Source organism: Candoia aspera, chromosome 14, assembly GCF_035149785.1.
Source record: "Candoia aspera isolate rCanAsp1 chromosome 14, rCanAsp1.hap2, whole genome shotgun sequence".
Lineage (NCBI taxonomy): Eukaryota > Metazoa > Chordata > Lepidosauria > Squamata > Boidae > Candoia > Candoia aspera.
In genome coordinates this window covers 10,217,730-10,236,641 of record NC_086166.1, presented here as the reverse complement: position 1 = coordinate 10,236,641, position 18,912 = coordinate 10,217,730, and the positions used below count along the sequence as shown (strand labels likewise).

At 41.9% G+C, this 18,912-nt stretch overlaps 1 protein-coding gene across 1 annotated transcript in view; it reads left to right on the top strand.

Moving 5' to 3' along the window:
- The window catches only part of LOC134505400 (uncharacterized), a 142,589-nt gene extending 128,288 nt beyond the window's left edge, over positions 1 to 14,301 (top strand). The window contains exon 4 of the mRNA XM_063315084.1: positions 14,257 to 14,301. Coding sequence (XP_063171154.1) covers positions 14,257 to 14,301 — 45 coding nt within the window. The remainder of the gene's footprint in view (positions 1 to 14,256) is intronic.
- Positions 14,302 to 18,912: the final 4,611 nt, after the last annotated feature.

The window sequence follows — 18,912 nt, the reverse complement described above, 5'->3', positions numbered from 1 at the left end:
ATTGCGCTCAAATTATTCACCAGTACGTCTTGTGCTTCCTTTATTCAGTTTGATGCCTAAATATTTAATGGAAGTTGGAGCCTGTATAAATAGCAAATCTAATCACTTGCACTTGGCGCCATTGGTCAATGGCAAATGTCTATTTTTGACTCCTATTTCTTAAAACAAAGACAGTGAAGAGACAGTTTGGATCATTAACAAATCAACCGAATAGTCCTAAGTGTGTTTCTAAGTCTCACTTTATTTTGAAGAGCTCGCTTGTAGAGAAGGATGACTAATGATGCTGTCCTAAAAGTGTTTTATAGGTTTCTGTAGTTCTGCAAAAAATAATGGATACCTGGAAAGTTCAAATTCCACCTGTAATTTTTGCAGAGTTGAGGGTTTTCTTTCTTTCTTTCTTTCTTTCTTTCTTTCTTTCTTTCTTTCTTTCTTTCTTTCTTTCTTTCTTTCTTTCTCTCTCTCTCTCTCTCTCTCTCTCTCTCTCTCTCTTTCTTTCTTTCTTTCTTTCTTTCTTTTTCTTTTTTTGCTGTAACTGCAATCTACTTTCAGGAAGTATGGCCCCATTACTCGATGATGCCACTGTCCTCGTAGGTGAATAGATACCATTGATGCAATGCCTCAAATGAAGTTAACTATTTATTTAACATACACTATTATGTTTGTTTATTTATTTTATTTTATTTTATTTTATTTTTATCCCACCTTTATTATTTTTATAAATAACTCAAGGCGCCAAACATTCTTCCTCCTCCTATTTTCCCCACAACAGCAACCCTGTGAGGTGAGTTGGGCTGAGAGAGAGGGACTGGCCCAAGGTCACCCAGCCGGCTTTCATGCCCAAGGCGGGACTAGAACTCTCATACCACGCCTGATTGGCTCTTGGACTGAGAGGGAGGGACTGGCCCAAGGTCACCCAGCCGGCTTTCATGCCTAAGGCGGGACTAGGACTCTCCTACCATGCCTGATTGGCTCTTGGGCTGAGAGAGAGGGACTGGCCCAAGGTCACCCAGCCGGCTTTCATGCCCAAGGCGGGACTAGAACTCTCATACCACGCCTGATTGGCTCTTGGACTGAGAGGGAGGGACTGGCCCAAGGTCACCCAGCCGGCTTTCATGCCTAAGGCGGGACTAGGACTCTCCTACCATGCCTGATTGGCTCTTGGGCTGAGAGAGAGGGACTGGCCCAAGGTCACCCAGCCGGCTTTCATGCCCAAGGCGGGACTAGAACTCTCATACCACGCCTGATTGGCTCTTGGACTGAGAGGGAGGGACTGGCCCAAGGTCACCCAGCCGGCTTTCATGCCTAAGGCGGGACTAGGACTCTCCTACCATGCCTGATTGGCTCTTGGGCTGAGAGAGAGGGACTGGCCCAAGGTCACCCAGCCGGCTTTCATGCCCAAGGCGGGACTAGAACTCTCATACCACGCCTGATTGGCTCTTGGACTGAGAGGGAGGGACTGGCCCAAGGTCACCCAGCCGGCTTTCATGCCTAAGGTGGGACTAGAACTCTTAGTCTCCTGGTGTCTATCCCAGCACCTTAACCACTAAACCAAACTGGCTCTTTTTTTTCCTGTTGTGTATAGGGCCAGTTTGATGTCATGGTTAAGGCACCAGGCTAGAAACCAGGAGACTGTAAGCTCTAGTCACACCTTAGGCATAAAGCCAGCTGCGTGACCTTGGGCCAGTCGCGCGCGCTCAGCCCTGGGAAGGAGGCAATGGGAAACCACTTCTGAAAATCTTGCCAAGAAAACTGCAGGGACTTTGTTATCATTATTGAGGACCAGTTTGGTGTAGAGGCTAAGGCACAGGCTAGAAACTGGGAGGCCGTGAGTTGTAGTCCCACCTTAGCCAGCTGGGTGACCTTGGGCCAGTCACTCCTTCTCAGCCCTAGGAAGGAGGCAATGGCAGACCCCTTCTGAAAAACCTTGCCAAGAAAACTGCAGGGACTTGTCCAGGCAGTCTCTGAGAATCAGACACAATTGAATGGATTAAAAAAAAATTATGTAGTTCATTTGTCTTTGGTTTAGTGTATTCAGTGAACCCAGCCAGTATAATTTATAAAGCACGGTTTCTGGTTTAGTGTGTGGCATGAACTCAGCCACGTGGGGTTTGTTTAATAAATCATGAATAAAATAAGGTTGGCTCAGGGTAATATGCGAGCCCAATTAATATTTAGAACTCTTAAAATAATGCATCAATGCTTTACCCTTTCTGATTTTCATGTGTTCATATGCACATCCCAAGATTCCAAGGAACTTTCTCAAAATCCCAAATACTTGTTTAGCAAGCACCTGAGCACAGGCTCCATATATGTTGATTCTGGAGATGTCAAATCATAATTTATTGGAAGGCTTCATTTTTTCCAGTGGTAAAATAATCAGATTTTCCTAAGCAGGTATTCTTCTAATCAAGTGGAAGGACTTCATACTGTTTGTCGTGAATCTGCATTTGGGTCTCTGGGCGATTCACTGCAAAGGTTTTGCTGGTCATAAGTCTTCTGAAAAGTCCAGATTGTTATGTCAGGATGTCCCTCTCCTTCCAAGGTCTCTATGGGAGGGAAGCAGTTGTTGACTGAACTTCTTCCTTGGAGTCAAAGGAATAGCTGTTTCCTAATTTAAATCTTTGTGGCGCTGTGGTTTTCGAGTGCGTTGATATAGTTGCTTTGTCTGGTGTTAATTGAGATGAATTAAACTGGATGCAGGCCAACGTATATAAGATTCTCCTTGCTTTTGGCTCAGGAGTTAATGAATACCCATAGCTTCTTTCTTCCAGTGCAATGCAGCTAAGCCACTTCCACATTATCCCACATCTGCCTTCGTTGGTTAATAATCTCCTCTGTCCATTGCTTCTGTACTTGAAACTGGCAAGTGGAAGATTGCAAAGTGGAAAGTGTAATAAAATAGGTAAGGGCCCCTATCCTATCCCACTCCGGCTTTACCTCTCCCCTTCCCTCTCCAAACGCTTTTTTTTCCCCCTGCCATTAAACCAAAAATGAGTAAAGGTTGTGTGTAATGTTTAGCTTGTCTCTTAGGCACCAGCTGTAGGTGTGTAAAAACCCAACCGAGGCTGCCTGTCTGGTTCAGATGTGTCTTGAAATAATATCAGCAGTTCATACATTCCTGCCTAAAAAGTCCCTCTGATTCTAAATGTTGGGCTGTATTTCAGGCCCTGGGGGTGTTAGTTTTTTTTTAAGCCCCATCATCTTTCAGCCTAGTAGGAGTTGCTGTATTGGGGCGTGTGTGTCTGATGGTGTGTGTCATGTATGAGGAAAAAAAATAGTCCTTAAATTTCAGCCTTGCCTGTGGAGTCCTGACCAGATTTCTTTGTGTAATTTGGTGGTCAAAATGTATAAAGGGTGCTTTGCTATAAAGCAGGGCTTTCTTAGTATTTCGACTTCCTCCGAGGGCTGAGTCACATCTCACTTTACTGACCAAAACAAACACGTGTTTCTCCCCCTCCAATTTTCGACAAGGCCGATACAGATATTTTCCTCACACACTTTCAACGACAAACTCCGCTGAATGCAAATTACATAATCCTTATTTCTGGCTGTGCTAAAAGTGGCGAGAAAAGCTCTTCCCAACGTTTAATTTTTGACACCGTCAACCTGAGCTGCAAGCCGCTTAGCAAAGCATCATAATCCTGGGCAACGAAAGTGGGTTTCATGTGGAAAAGGGAGTTCTGAAATCCGAGCCCAGGGTTTTTTTCTTTTTCTTTTTCTTCTCAGAGTCCATTCTGAGTCATGGCCCCTGCTATTAGTAACTAAGGCTTCTCTTTGTAATGTTGTTTCATTGCAGACCACCTTGGAGAAAACCTCCATATTTTAAGGTTGTCAGCAGCAGGAACTTAATTTTATTGAACTGAAGCTGCAGTTGTGCTTGCTGACAAATTTAAGACTAACCCAAAGCGGTCATGATGTTTGTCAGCGTGGTCCTCTCTCCTTGAATGTCGTCAGGCTTGGAATCTCTTTTGCTTGGATCTCCACTGATGTTTTGTCGGCTATACCTTCTTGTAGAAGAAGGAACGACAAAATCCGTAAGAGACCTTCCCATCCCACTTTTTGCTTTCCAGTCCCAGCAAGGCCCATGAGCTTCCTTCCAAGGCATGTCCCTGAGCCCTGCTTTGGACGTTTGGGTCCCTAGTGGTCCACAGCCCCTTAACTGTTGGAGACACTATCCATCCTGCCAAAACTGAAACCACAAAGAAATCGTCCTGCAGTCCTTTCATGAATGAAGAGTTAAGCCCAAGTCTTATTTCAGGCCCTAAGCTCATTTCATTCAGCAAAGTAGTTTATATTCTGAACATGGTTCCTCTTGAATTCTGTACTGGTCTTTGACTGCAGTAAAGATGACTACTAGTTCTTATATTCTGGCCGCTGGATTTTGCATACAGGCAGTCCTCACTTAATGACCATTTGTTTAGTGGTGGTTCAGACTTATGACAGTGCTGAAGAAACCGACTTACAACTGGTGCTCATGCTTACAACCATCACAGCTTCCCCACAGTCATGTGATTTGGGCTCTTGGCAACCTGTTGGCATTTATGACTGTCGTAGCATCCTGTGGTCACATGATTACCATTTTCAACCTTCCTGGCTGGCTTCTGCCAAGCAAAATCAAGGGGGAAACCATGTGATTCACTTAACGACCATGTGGTTCACTTAATGACTGCAGTGATTCACTTAATGACTGCCTCAAAAAAGGTCATAAAATCAGGTTGGATTTGCTTAATGACCACTTTGCTTAGCAACCAAAATTCCAGTCCCAGTCATGGTCTTTAAGTGAGGACTACCTGTATTCAACTCACTCACAACCTATTTATGCAAACGGCTTTCTAGATTGTCCTATAATTTCTATAAACAGGCTTACGAATTTTGCCAAAATCTCATTCATAGCAGCACTATCATGACTTCAGAGTAGGTATGTGTGAAAACGGTAGAGTGTAGAGATAATGCCACCCTTGAGTTGAACTTGATTTCTGGTGACTTTGTGGATACATTCCTATCACATTCTTGGCAACAATACGGAAAAGCTTTGTCAGTGCCTTTTTCCGGGCTGAGTTTTCAAATCATCCCTAAAAAATCTTAGAGCTCCAATCTTGCAGGCCAGGAGCCTTTTCTAGCTTTGAGAATGCGTGAGTAGCACTGTGTCTCCTTCTTTCTCCCCTTCATTTGCAACATTCAAGTAACAATAGCAACCAGAAGAGCTATTATTACAGAGTGTGTTACTGGAGTATTTTGTATGACAGGTCCTTGTGATCGGGGTTCAGCCTGTGCTGACTGTCACAAAGTAAACCAGGGGAACAGGAGCGTTCTGTCATGATGCAGTGGATCTTTTCCCCAAACTGTTAGAGAGGCATTAGGAATTTATCGTCACTGAAATAATTTAAATTGGGGAGGAAAGGGATCAGCAGTTGTCTCCATGAGGGATAGTCTTTGGCTCAGGACTTCAGCTCCATTGAACTGGGTTAATAAATGTGACATCCCTTGTCAAGGTCTTTTTCAGACCTTCTCGGGAGAAACATGGAAGATGGCTTATGCAGGACCCATTTTCTCACAAGGCATTATGAAGAAAACCATTTCACCGCCTGTTAGTATTAGGACTACCAAGTGCCCTGTGGGAAGGACCTCTGAATCAAAGGGGTGAAAGCAGGGGACTGATGCCCATCCCAGAAATTTGGGATCTTCCTTCCACCCTATGGACTTATTACTTCTATCTCCCTTTCCCAGAAGGCTCCTAAAAGCTTTTGGTTTGTCGGTGATATGTTCTTTTATTTTTATTTACAATGGTTGATGTGGTTTTGTAAGCCACCTTAGAGTGGTTGTTAGCCTGAAAGGCGGGATATCACCCATCATAATAAAGAAGAAATGTTGAGTCCCAGGGTTGTTATCAGGGTATCTATGTATATGTCATTTATTGGTAGCATCTAGTTCTGGATTTGAAAGTCGGTCTGCCTGTTGAGGCTCAGATTGCCTTCAAGCAGAGACAGTGAACCGCGTGTAGGCAAAAAGCAGCAGTCCTTTGCTCCCCCCTCCCTTTGAGTCCGTTTTGTCTTCTGTTGAGTTTGGCACAGAATCTTTGTTGACTGGCAGGGCAGGAGTTCTTCTTTCTTTTTGCCTTCCCTTCTGTTTGCACGGGCAACAACTGTGCTATGAATTACCACTTGGCTGGATTCTTTTGGAACGTCGTGGAAAACTTGCCAGTTGCAGCTGACTGTCTCTTTAGGGACATATTTAATAGTATCTGTATAACATTGTCCAAGGATCTAGGGGCTCATTTAAAAGACTTGTGAGATTGCTCCCTCAATGACCGAGATCCCCATTCGTTTCATTTCAATCTTCCTTTTCCCAAAGTCCATTTTGCATCTTTTGAATCTTCTAAAAAGCACACACATTTTTGGCATTGAGACAGTTCTTAAAGCAAGGATCCAAGGAAACAAAGGATGCCCCCCCCCCCCCAAAGATGCAGAACATCTTCCAAGTGTACTGGTAGAACTTTCCTTCCAGCTGTGCTTAATTTTTAAGATGCAGTGTTATCATGAGATAGCCCTCCTCTTTCATCTGTTTGACATGTTGGCTGACTCTCCTGTAATCAGTTTAGCTGTAATGTGTGAGGCAAATTTGCTGCTCAGATGCCTCAGCCAGTGTGTGTGCACCAGATAATGCAAAGGCACCCTTGTCAAGGGAAGGTTTTGTTTTCTTTTTAAATTAAGTCTGGCCTGCACTGCAGATTTTGAAGGCTGCTTCCATGAAAGAAAATCAGTATAAATATATATCTAAGAAATGCATAAATATTTGCTCTCTGTACTTGGACTGTTGAAGATGAGAATTCTTACAAGATAAGTTAAGAACGCCATTGCTTGGGCCTTGTGGGGTATGATTGAAAAGGACAAATTATCTTGGCTCTTTTTTCCTTCCTTTTTGAAAGGAACCTTTAAAGGTTATGATGGATGGATGGATGGATGGATGGATGGATGAGTTTGTGGAGCAGGTTTTGCCAAATATGTAAAAGTGATGCATCCATGTCACTTCAAAGTAACTGATGGCTTACCTTAAGAGCTCTAATATAACTGCCCAGCGAAATTATGGGTCTTGTGTTGGACAGCTCCAAATTAGAAGGGATAGATTCTCTTACAACATAAGGAACTGGTCCATAGATTATGCTAAGTCATGGCTTGTTTTCATCATGATTTGTTGAATAAGCATAGTTTAATTGTTTATGAAACTGAGTGAAGTGCTTTGGGTGACAAGTCAGAATGGATAGACTCATGCAATGCACAAAGCCATAATGTGGCTGGTTTAGGTGGACTATATACCAGGCACCACTAAATCTAATCTTTCTCGCATCATGTTATAGGGAGATAGATATTTCTAGGCACTGAGGCTCACCTTGGACTAACAGTCACTGTAGGCCAGACTTTCTCAACTTTTTGACCCTGGAGCAACCCTTGAAATATTCTTCAGGCCTTGGGGAAGGAACCCCTGCACATTCAGGCTCAAAGATAGGCCAGAAGTTACAAAATTATTATATGTGTTTCATGGATAGGCCTGTAAGCATGAAACTTACCTCTTTAATGTGAAGTTGCCCGAATCTGAAATAATTTTTAAAATAAATTGTGATCTGCCAGGGAACCCCTAGGGACCTCTCATGGAACCCTAGGGTGCCAGGGACCCCTGGTTGAGAAATCCTGTTGCAGAATGTCTTAGTAATAGGAATTTAGTTGGATTGCATCCGTTGTCTTTAGCATTCAGCAGATACCTTATCTTCCTGTATAGCATCCATCCAACCTAGGGTATCCTTTCCCCATAACCTGTATATACGTTTATTGAAAATATTGCTCTGAAGGAAACAGCATTTCTGTTCTCTTTCCAAATAGGTAAATCCAAAACAGGCAAGTGCTTCATCCAAAAATATACTTTAGTAAAATTATCAAGAGCTTAACTTTCCCCCATTATTTTGTTAAGGGATTTAATATGTGGTTCCTAAACTCTGAGTCATCAGTGAGGTGAGTAATCGAAAAATGATGTGCTGGGCCTGGCTCGATCATGACTCATATGGAGCTGTAGGAAACCCAGGGGTGGAACTGAGATGCTTGAAGCAAGGGGTGGGGCAAGTGGGTTGAACTCTCACAAGTTCAGAAATGGTGCCAGCATGCAGGATCTTTTTGTCAAGTGTGATGAAGTTCTCCAGGAACTGAGTTAATTCATAAAGGTATTATGTGTCCAAAAAAACAAACAAACCCTTCTCTCTACCTTATGGTCAGAAGTGAGGAACTGATACAGGAAAAAGAGAGTGCCTTCATTATAAATTGCTACGTTCCCTGAAGTACAGATACTTTTTCTGAATATGTAATTTATCTCTTCTTTCTTGACTTACAGTGTCTTGGAAAATCCAGGATATCTTAATTATACTTCTTAAAAAATTATCACAACCATTACTTTTGAAGTCACATATGTAATGTTGTTGCATGTATACTTTTTCTTCCATTAATTAATTAATTAATTAGATTTATATTGAAGTAATTAAAAAAACTATCTGGTGACCTCTCATAGAACTGTTTTCCTATTTCAACGTCTTGGATGAAAGCATTTAAAGGTGTACTGAAGATTTGAAAGAATCACTCGATATCTCTGGAGATTCTTGTTTGTAATTTGGATAAAAGATAATTTTAGCAATTCTCTGTTTAGTTTATCACTGGGTGACCTACTCTGTGGGATAGGACACATTCCAATGAACTTCCTAGAAATCCTAGGTGGGAACCCAGAAATACTCTACATTCTAATGAAAAGCCATTTAACTTCATCTGCTCATGTAATCAGTTTTCAGATTTAGATTCAAGGCAATGGAATAAATTGAAAGAACTAGATTAAAAGTTCTGTTTTAAAATGTAGACAATGGGGATTGCCTGATAAATGAAATCTTGCCTTTGTAAGTAAACTGTACACTTTACAGGAAAGATACAAGTGTATCGTTTGAAAGTATCTCCGTAAACTAATGGACAATCCCATGTTCATAATGGAAAACATTTCAGCGTAATCCAATGGTTTGCTAAGGAAACATGTTTGGTATGTTTTCACAGTAGTTGAGATAAGCTGAATATGTTTAATGGCTGTGCCATCATGTGGGGATGGGTTCCTTACAGAGGTGAACTCCCACTTAGAGTTGCATGAGTTCTTGATATATCCTCATTGTTTTCATGGACAAGGAACTAAATAACAACCATACAACAGAAACATCAGCTGGACCATTGCCTGTCTTCTCAACCAGCAATAACTCAGCGAGTTCAGTATAATCTATTGCTAAGGAATTCCTGATTAATTTCATCCCTGGCTTGCTTTGTTTGGACAGTTGCAAGAGATACAAAGAAGGGAGGACAGAATATAGTTCTACAAACCTTCAAAACAGCTTGAATCAGTCCCAGTTTCAGCCTGGTTCAATCTCCCAGAAGGGCTAGGAGAAGGAAAGGCTATAAGTAATCTCAGTTGGGTTTTGGTTGCTTGTGTGCTTCAGCAGTTCTTGTTTCCATTCTTTGTGATGCTTCCAAAGTTTTATTACGGTGTGCATGGTTTTAACTTAACATGATATTGGACCCAGCTCTTGGGGTTTGTAAACCACAACTTAGCTAATTCTGAATTTTTCAGTAAAGTGGATAACTAAACCATGGCTTAGGAAGATTTATGAAGCCAGTCAGAGCTTTTGAAACACAACTGGCATTTTGCCTGTCAACCTTCAAAAGGGTCTTTTTTTTTTTTAAGGAAGGCTGATGCGAATAACAATTCCCTTGGATGAGACAGCTAATGTTGACAGATTTGGTAATCTACGGCAGAAAACTCTGTTCTTGTTGAAATATTCATTTACTCATGCACTAACGAAGATATTCGTACAGTAATACAGATGGGTATAATTCTTCACAAATGAAACAGATGCTTCCTTCAGAAGTTCAAAAAGCCGTATAAATAAGTACAAAAGACCAGGGGAGAGAGGCAGAGAAAAGAGAGAAGACAATAAAATCCTTGACGAAAATAGAAACAGGGTTGCAATGCATGAAAGCTCAGCATGAATTTACAGAATAGCCCTATGGAGTTGCAGCAAACTCCACTGAGTTCCAATATCTTGTAATGACCATACTTACCTATTCTCTAGCAAATCCACTTCAACCCCCAAAATGAAAGTCTGGCCAAAGACACAGGGCCCAGAGTTCCTGTAATGAATCAATTCAGCTACCTAGTGAGTTGGAATAGAAAGCATGAGTTGGGTTTTAAATGTTTTTCTCATGCCCAGGTCACCTCCCGAACGGACTATTGTAACACTCTCTACATGGGGCTGCCCTTGAAGAGAATCTGGTGCAAAATGTGGCAGCACAGGTAGTTACGTGCGCTCCTAGAACTGCACACGTTACACCTTTGCTTCACAATCTGCACTGGTTGCCAGTTTGCTTCCAGGTCCAATTCAAGGCACTGTTTTTGACTTTTAAAGACCTACATGGCATGGGACCCGGTTATTTGAGGGACCACCTCTCCCTGGTTTCATCTACCCATCCCATCAGGTCCAGCAGGAGGGGCGTGTTGTGGGTCCCATCTGCTAAGGAGTTCCATCTGACGGGACCCAGGAGGTGAGCCTCCCCTGCTGTAGTACCTGCCCTGTGGAACATCATCCTCCCATGCCCAAAGGTGAGATTGACCCCAACCCTATGGATTTGCCAGAAATCCCTTAAAACGTGGTTGTGTCAGCAGGCTTGGGGATCTCCTGGAAGTGGGAAACCCATGAAATGGCTTTATTTGTACGTACGATCTTGAAGGTGCTCTCCTGTGGTTGTAGTTATATTTATGTTTTAATTGTTGAATAGTTTTTTTAAAAAGCTTTATTTTTAATTGTTCTGTTTTATTGTACACTGCCCAGAGTCACATTTGTGAGATGGGTGGCTGTATAAACTTGATAAATACATACATACATACATACATACATACATACATAAATTTGGGAGGATAAAACAGTTCTTTTAGCTTGTCAGACAGAGATCAGTAATGGGCGATCTTACACCAACTCTGGCCCCTGAAGACTATTGTTTGTTCCAGAGGGAGGAAGGGTTTATGGAAAGATTGTTACCTACAGACCCCAGGGTTTTTGGGGAGGTTGCTTTGGGGAATACTGTTCGACCAGCTCAAGTTCTCAAGGTGATGCCTCAAATGAACTGCTATGAAGGAAGTCGTAAGCCTTTATTATTTTATTTTATTTTATTTGTCTTATTTCTCTACCACCTATCTCGTATACGATGACTCTGGGCGGTTTACAAAGGATAAAAATAACATGTCACTAACACAACACAGTGTAACTACAGTATAAATACATACACATGTAAATATAAATGTAAAAATATAAAATATAAATTCAAGATGGCAAATCACAATCTTACTGTTGGTCCCATCACGGAGCCAACCACCCCCATGAATGGCTATCCCCCCTCCCACCCCTATGCCTTGCTGTTCAGTTGTATGTTCTCTGCGGCCTTCTCCTCCCAGTGCTTCTAGAAGGCTGGGTTAGTAAACAGTGTGGCTTCCTTGATCACTGAACCTGCCCTAATGCTCCTTTCATTCATAAAATATGAATGGGTGTAAATGATGTTGACCTTGCATGTGCTGCATGTAGTATGTATTCACCTACAGGAAAATACACATCTCTTTAAAAAAAAAAAAAAAGGGAAGAAGAAGAAGAAGGAGGAGGAGGAGGAGCAGGAGGAGGATAATGTTAATATCCAAGTTTTGTCTGTAAGCTGCAATCTAATAATACTGGTACTCAGGAAACCCTGAGAGGTACAAATGTTCCTTTCCCATTTACTTTGCACATGAGGACTCTGTGCTTGAGTTTCTGAATGACCGTTTCTAGGAGGGGAATCTCAGCTGGTGAACACCGGGGAGGACCAGTTTATTGCACCATTGATTAGTATTCTGCCTGGTGGCTTCTCCCTCCTCTGGAATCGTCTTGTAGTCGCTGCCTGGCAACCACAATGTGAAAATACAACATTAGCTTGAGAGTGCAAGCATGCTGCTAGCAGGCAACCACCAACTTCATCTCCCTCATCCTGCAAATACAAGGAGCAGGGCAACTAATAAAAAAAGTGGGGGGAGAGGACATCTGCTTGATTGGGCCTGAAGGACCTTGAGAACATTCAGAAAACTTGAACTTCCAGATCTAAGGTTTGGTCTCTCTCTTTGTATTGTCCGCTTTTGCCCCTCCCACCTAGAAAAGCATGAGTAGTCAATAGCTTTGTTTACTCTTTCATGCTGTTAGGATTTCCTATGTCCAAATGCAAAAGGAAGGAAGGAAAGGAAGGAAGGAAGGAAAGCATGCTGGTGTCTACAAGACTGTTGCATTATGGTGGCATTGCTGGAGATGTGGGTAGTCCTCAGGAAATCTCTCTTTCTGGGGCTAGTTCCAGCAGGAGAATAGAAAACATTTAGCACAGTATTTCTCAACCTTAGCAACTTTAATATGTCTGGACTTCAACTCCCAGCATGCTGGCTGGGGAATTCTGGGAGTTGGAGTCCAGACATCTCAATGTTGTTGAGGCTGAAAAATATCAATGTAGCAGAAAAGAGATGGTGCCTCAAGATCTGTCTCTTAATAAACTGAATGTTGGCTTGTAGATCTGAAGTGTGTTTGCCTCCTTCTGCATTTGCTGAGCCAACATGGGAGGTGAGGGATAAGAGCGTGGACAGAGGGAAGCCAAAATGTTGAGTTTTAATTTGGCACATTGAATGAAATCAGCCGTTGTGGTTGTGAACCATAATGCATAGCTTACCATGTTGTTTGAATCCATTGAATGGTGGTGTATTCAACAAACTTTGATAAGGTAAAGTAATGACTTAAAGCAATATTGGAATCCAGGTCCAAATTACAATGTTTTTGAAAATTGACGCCCCTGCATATATTTTCACTCGTATCATTTTGATTCCACCGTGATGATGGATTTGCCAATTTACTGATTATCCTAGAACCTAAGCAGGTGCAGGGAACACAGAATACTCCTTTGCTTAAACTGAGACTGAAAGTCCACAGTGAAATTTGACTTCTTTGCAAACAAGGATTTTATTTGGATTTCAAATTGTGGCCTTAGGGGGAATTCAACCTGGACTCTTTCTGTTTTTGCCATGCAAATGCTACATTTTTTTGACTGGGCAATTCAGGGTTCCATCAAAAGTTACTTGGGAATGAGGACACCTGTCAGCAAAATGAGAGATGATGGATGAGGTGTTTTGGAAGGATAGCTCATGGGAATATCTCAACCCCACAGGCAGACTGGCATGTACACTTCTGAAAGTTTTTGTGGCTTGAAAACAGACCATTAATGTAGGTAGTGATTCAGGATCCAGTAGCCCTGTTTGCTTTCAAGGTGGTGGGGGGCATGCTTTCCCACAAAACGCTTTGAAAAACGCTTGCGATGGCATTTATGAAAGATGGTGGATTGTGTAGGACAGATACTGTCCCATTCCCCATGGGATGGATCCAGCTGTAGCAGAATTGATGGTGTGGAATTGCTAGACTGAAACAGGACTCTGCTTAGCTAGCAAGAACTGTAATATATCAGCTTAACTAAGAATATCTAAAGTTAGGGATTTTTTCCAAATGGTAGGTTTCCTCTCTGACTAGGCCCACATTGTAGCACTGAATGAAGACACGGAAGAAGCCAAACTTCAAATAAAGGGCATTAAATTGTACTGCATTAAGTACAGAGTATGTGAGACTGTCTTACATTTTATCAAGCCCATTAGTTCCATTTTATCCTGTGGTCTCAGGCAGGTGACCTCCTTATTTCCTGCTTCACTTGGAGAATGTAAGAGATTTAATTTTCTGTGGTGCAAACCTTGAACTCCACCACTTAGCAATGGCTTCTTCCCTTAGTTTGTATGTAATAGGTCCTTCTGGGGCTCATTTCCACTCATGTCATTGTGGATTAGCAGGTAGCATATGTGCCCTGAATTTGTTAAGTGAGTTTTTGGCATCAGACACTTGAAAAATCCATACTGCTAAAGCATCTAAATGTTTCATTTCATTCCTATTGCTGTGGATTACACAATTCCCATTTATTTCTGACATATGAAGGGCTTGAACCCAGCAGCCAAAGGTGAAAACTCAAGCCTTACTGGTCCCACCATACGCGTTATGTCATGTTTGTTATTTTTAGTCTTCTTTGCCTTCTGTTTTTTTGCACGTACCTAAGGAGAAAGTGGGATTAAACGCTATGGTTTTTTGTTTTCCAGAGCCTTGGATCAGCAGACAAGAAGGATTTGTACTCATCAAAGTAAGTCTTACATTTTTCTCAATAAATTTTCAGAGAAGCAAATCCGTTAATATGTATAGCTTAGGAGAGTTAAGCAATTTATATTACCTTTTTGGAGGCCAGGGGATCTTGGATTGTGGATGCTTTCAAGGGAGGGAAACTGTCATGGTAAAAAGTAACATTGGCTTTACAACCAGTTAAAGCTTCATCTGTGTAGATAGTGGAAGTGGGAGATGTCCCAGAGGTATTATCTTGAGGGAGATTTATTGCTTTGTTTTGGTGGCCACCAATGAAAGAGAGTTGTTGAGTTTCAATAATTGTTGTATTCTGTTGTTTCTGTATACGCCATCAGAGAGGAATTTTGTGGAGAAATTTTCTGTGCCAGGTCTCAGGGCAGTTGTTCCGATTGGTTAACAAGATGGCTTCTAAGTTCTTCCTCTGTAGATGATTCACTGCTTACCTCTATTGTTCAAATGCATAGTCTGTAATGCAAGTCATTCCTTGACCAGAAAGGATATGTAAGATGATATTCTTGGTATTTACATAAAGCTACGGAGTTCCCTTCCTCCAACATTACAGTATTTTCAGACAGAAATTTGAATCCTCCTGTTTGTAGTCTTGCTTGGCAAATTTGGAAAAATGGACACAAACCCTTTCAAGTGTTGTCTGAATATCTGAAAAACCTTGGCATGATTTCTATCTTCCTTAGAACTTTCAATAGAGTGCTTGAATACAGATATAAGAACAATCCTTCGTATTTATCAAGAAAATAGATATAGAAAATATTTCATCCAAATCATGTGGACCTATTTTATTTATTCTTGGGGATAAACCTGTACCTTCTGGCTGCCCAAAATTAAAAAAGGGTTTATTGTGGATAACTTGAGGGATTTTTATATTCAGATGATGGCTTTTCTATGCAGAAATCTAAGTTTTAGATGTTAGATACTCACATGGTTCTGTACAGATTAGGTGGAGAGCATTGTGTGTAATAAGACATTTCTACCTACCCTTATTTCTTGCTTTTTCTAAGGGACTTCTTTTGCTACAGGTGACTGCAGAGTGATTTGAGATTTAAATGGAGACAAGGGAACAAAGTTAGACTCCTGCAATGTCCTGCATTTGTCACTAGTTTAAAAGAAGGATAAGCCATGAAATTTTGCTACCTACACTATACATGTGTACAGGTAGTCCTCACTTAACAACCATTCGTTTAGTGACAGTTTGGACTTACGATGATGCTGGAAAAAAAGACTTATGACCGGTCCTCACACTTATGGCAGTTGCAGCGTCCCTGCAGTCACATGATCACAATTTAGGCACTTGGAAACTGGTTTGCCTTTATGACCGTTGCAGCGTCCTGTGGTCACGTGATCACCATTTTTGACCTTCTCAGCTGGCTTCTGGCAAGCAAAATCAATGAGGAACTGTGTGGTTCGCTTAACAACCATGTGGTTCGCTTAACAGCCAGTGATTTGCTTAACAACCGCCACAAAAAGGTTGTAAAATTGGGTTGGATTCACTTAATGACCATTTCACTTAGCAGCCAAAATGTTGGTCCCAATTGTGGTTGTTAAGCAAGGACTACCTGTAGGTGGAACTGGGTCTGTGTGTTTTACTAAGCACTACCATCAGTATATCCTAAAATGCTGTGTGCTTCAGTGTAGAGTCTAAATCACCATTTAGATTTTTTTTAAATTTAGAACTGTTCACCTCTTTGCTTCAGGGCATGTTGTAATTGCTGATTGGGCAGAGGGAGGGAAAACTGTCATGGGAAATCTGCTCCCTCCTCTATGACCTTTGGCAGGATGGATCATTCAGAAGGCTAAGGTACACTGCCATGAGTAATATGGGGTATATTAGTCAGCCTGGCATTTTTGCCAGATCGTATACTGGCTCTTAAGGGATGTGAAATTGCAAAGATATATAGTCACGTTTAATGTGATAACTATAAAGAAGCACTTCTCCAAGCTGTCTCAACTCTTGCAAAACGGAAGTCTTCTTCACCAGTGGTAGGTATATCTGTAATGGTATGTGGGAAAGGCCTTGGGAGACTAGGCCAAGAGACGCTGCCTAGGGAACAATCAGATAAGAGAGGGCACAGCCCACAGCTGCATAGTGGGCAGGGAAAGAGGCTCAGAAGGGACCCTTCCTACCGTAGTTTCTCAGGCTGTAAAGGAGACGGGGTAGGGGGAGGATTGTACTTTCAGACTTGCAAGATTCTGTCAATGTAGCTTTACAATAAAGTAGAATTAGCTCCTCTGGTCGTGTTTCCTGTCTGGTCTACCTGGTAAGGCTGACATCAATCTTGCAAGTCTCTGAGTCAGTCAGCCCCAACCCTTTGCCCTCAGGAAGGCTGGGAAGACATGGCTTTTCCCCCAGGGACTGGGGCCAGGAGGTTACTGGAGCTCTGTTGTGGTTGCGTGTGATATATGGGTATTGAGACTTGGTCTTCCTTCCTTAATTTTGAAAAAAAAGCATTGTTTTTATCTTTGTTCACCACCTCAAGTTCTACTGTTAGTTGGATGGCCATATAAATGTGTTAAATAAATAAATAAAAATTTGCAACAGAAATGAGGATATTTCAGGTTAGTGTCAAGGGGTTTATAAGGAAGAGGTAATGAGAAACGAATTATGTGTTTTGAGGGAGCTTTGTCCCCATGGAGTTAACTTTCCCTTTGCATGTCTTGTTGTGTGGACTATCTAGACCTTCTGTATATACCGGTCACTATTGTCTACTTCCTCTGTCCTTTTTCTTTATCTGTGTCCCTCATTTTTCTGTTTTCTGCTCTTTATCCTTTCTTCCCACACCCCACCCAGCACAATGTTTGGTTAAAATTGATCTGAATTGCTTATGCTAGTCTATGGCTGAAATAAGATAAGATTGGATTGGACTGGATCAGATCAGATCAGATCAGATCAGATTGATCTGAGTTCTATAATCCAGCATGTTGGACCTTTGGAGGAAGGACCACCATTAGCCAAACCAAGTCACTAACTGCAAATTTGAACTTGGTTAAATCTTGGCCTTGGAAATCTGCCCTAGACTGCCTTTTCAGTTACATGCCAGGATGTGTATGATTCTCATGCTAGCATCTTCCTCCCATGGATCTGGCGAGTTGTCATTCTTCATTGGAATTGCTGGTCATACAAAGAGCAGTTCTGTCTTCCTCACATATGAACTTCACCCATGAACTGTACTCTCTCTCTTTAGTTTTAAAGCTATATGTAGTCACCCTGTCTGTAGAAGTGACCAACTTAAGCAGAGGTAAACCTTAGCATACAATGTCCTGTTATTTGCATCTAGAAATATTACCATCCCTTATCTGGTTCAAAACCAAATTGACCAGTCCCCCGCCATCCTGGGCTCAGTGTTCTCCAAACTAAACAATGGGTTGTTGAAAGTTGATGGATTTTTAAAAAAAAATACATTGGTGGTTCAATCTGCTGCTTAAGCAGAGACAATGGCAAAAAGAAGGTGCAAGGAATTTGTCAGGCTCAATCTGTGGCCATGGAGGAGCAGGAAAATCAACTTCTTTGTTAGCCAACTGCAGGCTTACAAGAGCTGCAAGCTTTTGAGCCTCCAAGAATTCTTCATCGGATGAGATGGTTCAAAGAAAGGGCTGGGAGTGGGAGGGACACGACAGGGGAGGAAAATATGTTGATGTCCAAGCCACCCCAGTAGCAACCAACATACTTCAATGAGTCTCCAGCAATGCAAACTGGGTTTGTATCAAATGTCAGGGTGGGGGGCAGCTGAATTAGGGTTCTCCGTAAGCTCAAGAACAAGCATTCTAGCTGGTAAAATCCAAACTGTTTTTCATCCTTAGCAAGATGCACCGATCCTTTAGGAGGGGGAAAGCATCAGATTAAATAAGCAGCAATGCTTTACCTTCCCAGCTGAATTTTTCCTTATCAGGTGGTAAGTCTCTTGAATGACAGCTGGCAGTTTCTACCACCTCTTTTTTCTCGGCCCTTCTCCTAAAGGAACTCATAACAAAGTGTCACTCAAATAGGCAGTTCAAATAATAAAATCCTCTGGCTCAGTCTACTGCTTCTGATGAGCAATAGAATCTGAACATTTGAGAAATGGGGTATACTGACAATCCAGTGCTTAACCCTAGGGTGGGTATGTATGTACATCTGTCTGTCTGTCTGTCTGTCTGTCTGACAGAAATGGCTCCAAACTTTAAGCATAGGTTGCTTAATTGAAGTGGATATTCTATGGCAAACAATCTGAGTTTCAGGATTTGAATCCTGCAGATGTGTGGAGAGGAAGAGAGAGATTTGATTCCATTTGTACCCAAGCTAATTTTGTTACGGGGTTAGAAAGGCAGAGCTGCTGTGTTTCCCTTGAATAATTTCTCCCTCTCCTTGTCTTAATGTGAAATATGTAAATTGCAAACATAATGAGGACCCTCAGGTTAAAATTGCAGCAACCCCTGAGCTTTGGGTGATTGAGCAAACAATGAATGTAACTGGTATTTTTGGGGTGATGCCAGTCTACTCCATTGTTTGTACGTCAGCCTAGAGTTGGGGAGCTATCTAAGCAGTGGTTGTGGTTTCATGAAAGCTTCAGCAGAATCCACAGGGAAGGAGATCCAAAATGGTTGCCAAGGAATCATGGTCAAAGCCC